General features: G+C 36.5%; 1 protein-coding gene across 1 annotated transcript; it reads right to left on the reverse strand.

The window, feature by feature from the left end:
* Window positions 1-944: 944 nt before the first annotated feature.
* On the reverse strand, window positions 945-4,180 carry LOC143861021 (11-beta-hydroxysteroid dehydrogenase-like 4A). Its single transcript, XM_077371907.1, has 6 exons — window positions 3,730-4,180; window positions 3,452-3,644; window positions 2,110-2,195; window positions 1,898-2,029; window positions 1,617-1,793; window positions 945-1,444 (listed from the first exon to the last, which is right to left on the reverse strand). Exons 1-6 carry the CDS (start codon window positions 3,919-3,921, stop codon window positions 1,223-1,225), a joined length of 1,002 nt encoding a protein of 333 aa, XP_077228022.1. The 5' UTR covers window positions 3,922-4,180; the 3' UTR covers window positions 945-1,222.
* Window positions 4,181-10,718: the final 6,538 nt, after the last annotated feature.

Consider the following 10,718-nt stretch of genomic DNA (forward strand, 5'->3'; position numbering starts at 1 on the left):
CTTAGCTGTAGATAATCGAGTTCACCATTTTTGAAATCACATTCGTAATTTTAAATTTCGGCCGAAACGAAACGAAATGGCATGAAATCGTTTCTTTACAAGATTTTGCCGAAATTTCACCTAAATTCTGAAATTTCGCCAAAATGTAACCAAAATTTTGGTTGAGATTTTGTTTTTAGCCATTTTTATAAAATTTTAATTATGTCCACCTAAATCGCTTAAATTTACACTGAAATTTAAAAAAAAAAAAAGCAAAATCATTATCGTACTTTTACATGATTTTGGCCGAAAATTGGGCGGTGGAGGCTGAAACTGACACCAAAACCGAAATTTAAAACCTTGATCACATTTCTTCCAATGTTGATAATGCTGATCCTTGTACTTTATTGTGACTGATGTGATTGTACTTCTACTTCATCACTCTTTTTATGATTTTTTTTCGAGAAATTATTGAACGTTATCTTATTATGCACTTGATTCTGTAAAGAAATGGCAACAAGATATAGAGATTTTATATTGTGTAAGCCCTTATAGTCACGTATTTTTCAAAAAGTACTGCACGGTCACATCATAGGATGATCCAAACCGTCCATGAAATGGGCCACAACGTAAATAGGTTGTGCCCTCAAAATTATTTTACATAGGATGATCCTGGGCTTACACCATACGTTTGTTCCATGATATAAATGGATGTTTGTTGTATTCATTTATGAAGACTTGATTACAGGAGGTTTAAAATGCTGTGTGCAATAAATAGGCTGTACGCCGGAAATCATCTCCATGGGATGATCCTAACCCTTTGTTCTGTAGAGGGACTGCTACAACAGTAAACAGATGAATGGTTTGGATCATCCTATGAAGTGGGCCCAACTATAATTTTCTGAAAAATATATGGACTTCACGCGCAGGCACTTTTTTGTTATGCAGTGTTGCCCTTTTCGGGCTTTTTCGCATTAAATCTCGACCACCTTATATTCATTCCAACATACAAGTATACAACCATAAATGTTAGCAATCTGCGCAGGTGAAGCCATACACTCCATTTAAATTTCTGACAACTACACATAACTTCTTACACTAGAGGTGTCCTTTTCTTTCCTCATACCTGCTTTCATCATATAATTATGAGCTACAACCCATATGAAGAAAAGCTCCTACCACAATTATTCTATCTTTATATTAAGCATTTGAATTGATGATGGATTGGGCTTATTGTCACCATTTAAGTGCAAGGTCCTTGGTGGCTTTCTCCAAGGATTCCCCAATTTGGTGATCCAATGCTTAGTAGCCAAGAAAGAACATCAGGAACACAGAACATGACCAGATAAAGGATCCCATACCATGATGGCCATGTCACGTAGGGCGTTCCGTTGCACGCGCTACCCACAATAACCTTTGCGCACTCATCGGCGGTTTCGATCGGAACTAATAGACCCTTTACAATCTGCTCATTAACAATAACATTACTCGTCAGTCATCACATTGATCATAAAGAAAACTTGTTGAGTAAACTCAAATAGCTAGTAAAGAGACTTAAATACTCGGATATGTTTAAAGATTTGGAATGTTTTCAAGAATTCTTATAATTATTAGGAAAGCCATGTGACCATACTTACATCTAGGGGAGATTTATGTACTTGAGCTCCAGATTGAGGATTACCAACTAGGATCATGCTCTTGCCTTTGCTCATATCAGTTTCAATGAACCCAGGACTTGCTATGGTTATTTTGATGTCTGAACCGACCTCAGATCTTAATGTCTCATAGAATCTGATAAGTGCAGCTTTACTGGCCTGAAAACAATGCAAGAAGAAGATATTAGAATCAGGAAGAAAAGGAAAACAAAGAAAGAAGAACCTTTAATTGATTCATATTGGCATTCTATAACTTCCATTACATTATAGATGGTCAATCTTGGGGGGGGACTCCATCCTCCAACAGAAGCGATTGCAACGATCTTTCCCCTAGTCTTTTGGAGGTGAGGGATCGCGTAGTAAGTGGGGTATACAGAGCCCCAGAAATTCACATCCTGAGATCAAAATTATGGAAAGATTACAAACCAAATTATTCAAAATATCCACCAGTTCAAGAGTTGCAATTCTGGCCTACCATTATTTGGGTGGTGTCAGTTATGTTCGGATACTCTTCGAACAGCTGATAGGATGAAACTCCAGCATTTGCTACCAGATGATTCACTGTGAAAAACAATCACCAAGTTTTCTAGAAAGAATCTTAATTATATTCGTAACTGTATATGTTAGCATTGTTCTTAATTTCTTATGTGTGTCTTGAAAATGATATGTTCATAACCATAATTTTTTTGTCATCTGTCCTACGTTTTATAGATTTTCTTTGTCATTTTTTGGGCATCCTCTCTGGATGCCCCTACAATCAAGGTTTTAAATTTCAGATTCGGTTGCTACAAAAAACAGAAGTGCTCAAGTTGAAAATTTCAATCGGAATCCGGTAAAATCACAAAAAACATTTGAAAACACATGCAAATGATGAAAATTTAAAGATGAAACTTCAAGGAATACTAGAATAAGTACAAATATACACTTAGAATCCAACACATAAGCAAGGCAACCATCCATAATGGTTTAAAAATATCGAATATCTAATGACATATTCTGTCATACATTTCTGATAATACATACATATATACATATATTATACCACCATTACTCCTATGATTTCGGTTTATGCATTTCAGTCATTTTGGTTTCGATTTCAGTGGGCATAGGAAGGAAAACATTTCGGTCGTTTCATATTGGTTTTGGTGGAAATTTTAAACCATGCTACAATTAGTCTTTATTTGTAAATAAGGTTATTTTCATTTGTCCATGAAAATTTAAATGTAAGGCAATGGGAATCTATAAAATACAGACTGTTCTGATTTAGCCACTGGACAAGGAAATGGATTTTGGAATTTATTAACATTTTCCAGGATTTCTAAACCCATTTGTAACTTCTTTTTTTTTTTTTTTTTTTTTTCAAATAATCATATTTAGATTCAAAACCATTTGCAAAGAAGATTTTATTCAAATAATTTTAGATTTTATCCAAAGAGGCCCTAAAGAGTGACAAATAATATATCTGGTATGGATTTTTTGGGAAATGATATCAGCACAACCATGCTTTAATAATTGCACAAATGCTTTAATAAGTCAAACTCCCTTAGGGTCCAGGGTATGAAAAGTCCTAATCTCCTACAGTGGAGGAATGCTACTTTGAGGAGTTATATGGTGTCCGAATGTGTTTTTCAAAGGAAATAATGGTTTGGCCATCATTTTTGCATTTTAAACTTTTTATTTTGCAAATCACAAGTTCAAGAGCTAAGATCATCTAACAAAGAAGATTTCTGGGACACTGCTAAGTCACAGTGAAGACAACCAAATGAATGCTTTGGACGTGTAGTTTAATAGTCTTACTATCGCGATTTACCACTTACATTTACCAAAGTGGCTCACTGCTTTCTCAACAATTTTCTTACAATCCTCTGGTTTAGAAACGTCGGCCGGAACTATTAGGACACCGGGAGAACCGAGTCTCTTGGCCTTCTCGGCCACTTCCTTAAGGGCTTGTTCTCTCCTTGCGACGAGAACTAATGATGCTCCTCTCTTGGCATAGTGGTAAGCCATATGCTGAAAATCACATGGAAAATGAGTTAGCAGGGTGATTAGCGAAGAAAAGCTGATTTGGGGATACTTTGTTTGAGTTTTGTCTGACCTCACCGATGCCACCGGAAGCGCCCGTGATGAGTACGACCTTGGCGGACATGTTCTCGGAGAAGAAGGGGGCGGTGAGGGCGTAGAAGAGCTTGAATAGGAGGTAGAATGGGAGGAAGAGAACTAGAAGGATGACTACTATGGGAGGGAGAAAGATGGTGAAAGCCATATTTGAAATACTGAAGAGTTCCATGGCTGGTTCATGCAAATGTCACAAAGGAGAGGCTCAAATATTAGATTTGAAACTCCTTCCCTCCCTCCCACTCTCTCCCTGTGGGTTATAAAACTTAATAATGCATTAATAGTGATATCTATCTACTAGAAGTTGAATGTCACGAGATTTTAGCCTCGTAGAGAGTATCTTACATAGATGATCCATCTTTTCTATTTATGACGGCTAGTGACATTGGCACTAGATTTTATATGACGTAAGGCCTTACAACAATAGGGTAGAGGTACAACCCTTGATATTTGATCCAACAACAGCTTCTGTTGGATCAAATATCTACGAGGGTCATATTGTTGTAAGGCCTTACACCATATAATCTCTTGGTTGGTACCACCAAAGTGCATTTATGACATAACCTAAAAATGTTTAAGTAAAAGAGCAATAAATGCATATCGGTGATAGCAGGCACCCCTCAGTTTAACATTCCCTTAATATATGCATGTATTATGGAGAAACTATATGATGAGTGGGCGTACAAACATGTAAGGGTGGTACTGCCCTTTGATATTTGGTCCAACATCTTCACTTATTAGAAACTGCTGCTGGATCAAATATCAAGGCTAGGGTGGCAAATGCGTACTGCCGGGGACGCCTTTTTTTCCTTTTTGTTGATCTCTCTCTCTCTCTCCCTCTCAACTACACATCTCTCTATTGATGAGAAAAACATTGAATAATGAGGAAAGAAAAGTTATGAGTTGTTGAGGAAGATTTAAATGAAGGGTACTGCTTCTTGTACGGACTGCTATCTTTTCTGTTGGACATATATGCTGGCAGTTGGAACAAATTGAAGTTACAACATGTCAACATGTGACCTATTGAATGCCCCAAAGTTGCATGGAGAAATAAAAAAGAAAGAAAAAGAAAAACTTTTCAGGTAAAAACAAGGAAGCCAAACAAACTGTATGTCAAGAAGAAGAAGAAGAAGAAGAAACCCAAATCAATATGTAAACGATATTGTATTTTGTTTATGCTTCATGCTTGTGATTATTTTACATAATTAAGTATGTCTATTCCATACAATTTATAATAGAACTCACAGAAACCGTCAATAGGGGGGAATATCATTTCCCAATGGAAATTTTTTTTTGTAAAAAAAGAGAAAATCCTCTAGGGTGATGATATTTTCATGCCCACTCCCCCGCAGTATGCATTTGCCCCCCTTTTAACATGGTTTGAAGTCAAAAAAAGCGTTAAAGTTGCCCACTGTTCATGTTATAAGGGGGCGAATGAAGACCGCAGAGGCGGTGAAATAAGTGTTTTCCTATCAATATCATGCAAGTGGTGCAATCAAAGATACCAACCACATTGTTACAGGACTTTTGAGAAGTACCAAGCGCAGCTAAAAAATTGGACCATCGTCCTAGTTCACATTCAATGGAATCATCAAAATTAAGTGAATTTTCAGCTTTGCACGACCACTCGAGGCTTAAATGAATGATTTAAATTACATGCACATATATGCCATATGTACCGGATTATTAATCCTGACCCAGAAAGGAAAAAAAAATACTTCTAAAATTTAAAAGTTTTAAGAATAATGATACTTGTAAAATAATAGAAAATTAAATTTCACTAATCTTGGATGCTTACAAAGAGAATCCATTGGTGCTTTTATAGAGCACTTTCATAATAAACATAGAAATAAATCAAGACAATTATGGAAAGAGATAACACTAGAATATTATAATCTAATCTAATCAAATCTACTTTCCTAATCTCTCTTGCTCGCCTCTTCTGATTCACTTGGCTAATTTATCTAGTTGCTTCATTTAGCCAACTTACCCAATCTACCTCCAAGATGATTCAACGGTGAGATCTTAACCCAATCCAACCGTTGGATCCCACATATTCTAACACTTCCAAACTTGAGTATGGACCAGCATTAGCCTCTTTACACGTCCACTACTACGCCTATATCTTTCTTAATTTTTCTGAAAAGGGGAAGATTGATCTGCTTTCTCTGTTTACTACAGATTTCCTTCACAGTTATTGCAATTATCTTGATCAAATTATAGAGGCCGTCTCCAAGAATAAGGGAAATTGCAATGAAAACCTACAGGTACAAGGTAATAACAGTTTGCCTTCGGCCCCAATAAATCACCAGGTTCTTGTACATATACTATTCAACAATTGCAAACAACATATATCGACATACAGGTCACTGATATATTAACTGAGGTCGAACAAGAAATTACATGAGGAAACTATATTTACTGCAACAACTGGAGAAATTAAAGACTGCACTAACATAATGCTAAGATCAAAGAACCAACTATGTTATTACCTTCTGTTTAACCGGTAGAGAAAGCAAACCATTACAAAAGAATCAAGAACTAATCCACATGATCCTAAGGAATATAATTTTCAAAAAAAAAAAAAGATTATAAGGAATAGATATAAATAAAATGTTTCTATGAATATATTTATGTCATTCGTGTAAAAGTTTCAAGAACACTCTAGAAGGGCATTTGATTAGTTAAAATTAGTAAGGAGAAACTAAGTAAAATTAGCTTCTGAAAATACTCATTCAGATTGAAACAGGCTCATTTACTGATTGCAGATCTGCTAGTGACCATGGTTGAAAATACTGTTCGCAGTGACTCGACTTGACCCACTTTAGAGCTGAGTCAACTTTTCACTAATTGACTCGTTCCCTACATCCATAGTTACAGAGTTTCGAGTAAGAAACAATTTGGTGAGGCAAATGTCTTAAAAATAATCTTTAGGCCTTTCTCCCAGTTAGAAGGTGCTCTATGTTTGACCAAATTCCCCAAAAGTCCCGTGTGTTTTTTCTATTTACAAAAAGGTATATCTATTAACTATAAAAAAAATTTCTCAATAAAACACAACAAAAGGTAAGGATAGTTGGGTGCATTTCTTTGCTAGATTTGGATGTGAGTTCAATTTTCACTACAATAATTTTGTTTAATAAATTTGAAATCCTCACAAGATTTAATTCGCAAAATTCGGGTTAACTCTTGAAAATTGGTAATTAATTTAAAAAATGTGAGAATTTTTTATAATTATTGGGATATTTTAACAATTTGGAATGTTTATTTCAAGAATTTTTATAATTATTGGGAGAATCATGAGACCATACTTACATCTACCGGTGCTTTATGTAGTTCATGTTGGAAAATATTGAGGGTACTGTTGTTGATAGAAAACATAAACTTGTTGCTTCAAGGAGTGATATCACTTTCCTTAAGACAAGATTCGCCCCCACTAGTAGTGTGCAAAGGGGATCCGCGAATTGCCTCCAAGATACAATGAAGCCTAGTAGGGAAGCCCTACTAATGTTTGATGACGCGTAGCACTAGGGGAATCAAACCCGAAATGCCCTTCCGAAATTTCAAGCCTTAGAGAAATTTCTAGATACTGTTTCTGCAGAAAAACAGTATCTAGAACAGTAAACAAAAGAAAAACAGTATGTAGAAATACTTGGGGATTTTGTATGAGTGTAGAAGAGAGTGTAAAGTCTGTCAGAATTGCCAATTCGTTTTTCTATGTTGAAATGACTGAATTCTGCACATTTTGTGGACCACTTGGTGTCTTTTCAGTGTGAAAAACATCTCTACAGGGTACCTTTCCACAATGTTTGAAATCTGACCGTTAGATCGCACCCATTGATATTGAACGGTCATGATCGGTCCTAGAGGTGACTGTTGGTTTGAGTAAAACCTCTCTCCAACTCAGTCATCGTTAGATCAACCATCTATGGTGTGGATCGCACCCCCTTGGCACTTGACCGTTGGGGGAAGGGACACAACCCATTTGATCACACTCTTTGACCGTTGGAGTTATGGGCCCGTTGGGCCGACCATTAGGCCCGAACCGAAGCCCAACCCAACCATTCGGCTTGATGGGCCTACGAACCATTTGACCCACCCATCCGACCGGTCCACCTTCATCTTGATCCAACGGTGCAGATCAAATCTTGAAAAATTAAAGGCTCCAATCGCTCATCGCGACGTTGCGTACGTGCGAAGTGCAAAGTGCGCCTAAAAAAGCGCCACTATGCGCCCTATAGTCCATTGCCCACGCCGCGCGCGCGTGTGCGAACGGTGCGTTGCACCGTCCCGCGGGTCCAACCCAATGTGCAATCAACAAGTATTAGAAAAGTGTAGTGCTTTATAAGCCATTCTCTTTCCTTTCTCTCATCCGGTACTGGACTATCTTTTCAACTACATTTCTACATCTTTTGTAAAAGCAAATCTTTCCAAGAAAACATTTTCTTTTTCTCAAACGCTTTTGATAAAATATTTTTCAAAACACTAAAACATGCAAAATACATGATTTTGAAAATCCAAAATCACTAACAATCCCCCACCATTATCAAAATCAAATAAAATTTTCTCATCAGGCTTGGAAATCTTATGCATAGATGAATGTATCTCTCGATTTGAACCTTCACTTAGTGATGACACATCAAAGTTAACCATAATTGCATAGTAGACGTATCTTTGAACTAGCTATTTTATTTGGTTAACCGGATACGTCTCACACACAAGATTTCACATCTTTGGGCAATTTCTAAAACCGACACATGTACTGGCCTTGTGTCTATATCTTGGTTTCATGAGCGCTCTAGAGACTAACCAAGTTTCATAGGAAGCGGCACCACTCCCACACTCACATAGGTAGGCTTATCAAGAGTGCCCCTGTAACTAAAACACTCAAACAATATGTTATAAGCCTATTAAGAGTTTAAATATTCAGCCTTTTCCTTTTAAACATTACAGGTACCAAGCACTTTACCTTGGGATGGCAAATAATACATATTATAGTGCTTGCAATCACTCCATATGATGTACTTGGACTCATTGAACTCAAGACTTGATGTTTATTCAAGTGTTGAGTTAAGGTTCCATCATTGGTGACTATTGGTTAATGGCTTTAACCCCATCCCTAATGATGTTTTACACACCGGATCTCTTGCAAGAGCTTTAGTGAATGGATCAGCCAAGTTTTGGCTCGATCTCACAAAATCTATAGTTACTACTCCATTAGTAAGTAACTCTCTTATAGTACTACGTCTAAGTCCTATATGTCTGGACTTACCATTATAAACATGATTATATGCCCTTGATAGTGTGGCCTGACTATCACAATGGACATAAATCGATGGCATTGGTTTAGACCATAACGAAATTTTCAATAACAAATTCTGAAGCCATTCCGCCTCTTTACAGCATGCTGCAGGAGCTATAAACTCTGCTTCCATAGTTGAAGTTGTTATGCATGTCTGTTTCTTAGAGGCCCAGGAGACTGCTCCCCCACCAAGGGTGAAAATCCACCCACTGGTTGATAAATGGTCTATACGCTCAGTTATCCAATTAGCATCAGTGTATCCTTCTATTACAGTTGGATAACCACTTTAACATAAACCATAGTCTATAGTTTTCTTTAAATATTTTAAAACTCTATAGACTGTATTCCGATGAGAAAAACTAGGATTACTGGTAAACCTACTAAGTTTACCTACAGCAAATGCTATGTCAAGCCTAGTACAAGTCATAGCATACATAAGACTACCAATTACACTAGCATACCCTAGTTGAGAAATAGTCCTGCCAGTATTAAGATACAAATTTATATTTGGGTCAAAAGGTGTTGAAATGGGTGAACATTCAAAATGGTTAAACTTTTTGAGAACTTTCTCAATATAATGTGATTGTGTTAGAATAAGACCATTATCCTGTCTTATGATTCTAATACCCAAAATCACATCAGCTTCACCCATATCTTGCATATCAAAGTTTTGAGAATGAAATGATTTAGTACTTTGAATGCTTTCAATATCGGTACTAAAAATTAACATGTCATCAACATATAAACAAATAACAACACCTTTGCCACCCTTAAATTTACTGTATATACATTTATCTGACTCATGTATCTTATAACCATTAGACACTAAGACTTTATCAAATCTTTCATGCCATTGTTTAGGGGCTTTCTTAAGCCAATACAAAGATTTGATAAGCTTACATACTTTATGCTCTTGGCCTGTCAGAATAAATCCCTGAGGTTGTTCCATATACACTTCTTCATCAAGTTCACCATTTAAGAATGCGGTTTTAACATCCATCTGGTGAATGTGAAGTTTGTATATGGAAGCAAGGGCAATCAACACTCTAATGGTAGAAATCCTAGCAACTAGTGCATATGTGTCAAAGTAATCAATACCAAATTTTTGAGTAAACCCTTTGGCAACTAACCTTGCCTTAAAGTTTTCTATGGTCCCATCTACTTTGATCTTCTTCTTGAAGATCCATTTACATCCTATAGGTTTAGACCCAGGTGGTAGATCAACCAAAATCCAAGTTTTATTACCCATGATAGAATCCATTTCGTCATTAATTGCTTCTTTCCAAAAAGCAGCATCTTGTGACTTTATGGCTTCTCCATATGTTTGAGGGTCACTTTCTATGCTTAAGTTTAACAAGACAGAATCTTGGAGTTTTTCTCTTGTCCCTTCTACCAGGTAGATTACAAAGTAAGGGCCAAAACTCCTATCCCTTCTATCTCTTGAACTTCTTCTTATTTTACTAGGTTCACTAACTTCTGTTTGTGATTCTGAAGGATGATCTACATAAGTTGTAGGTTCAATTTCTTTAGGAATTGAAGTGAACCTATTTTCATAGAAAAAAGGCATCTCTAGACTCAATTATGGTATTGACATCTATGAAATCATTAGGTTCTATAACTAAGAACCTATAGGCCTTACCGTGACTAGCATTCCCAAAAAGATACACTCA

Source organism: Tasmannia lanceolata, unplaced genomic scaffold (assembly GCF_043159265.1).
Source record: "Tasmannia lanceolata isolate RefF3 unplaced genomic scaffold, GAP_Taslan_0.1 ptg000037l, whole genome shotgun sequence".
Lineage (NCBI taxonomy): Eukaryota > Viridiplantae > Streptophyta > Magnoliopsida > Canellales > Winteraceae > Tasmannia > Tasmannia lanceolata.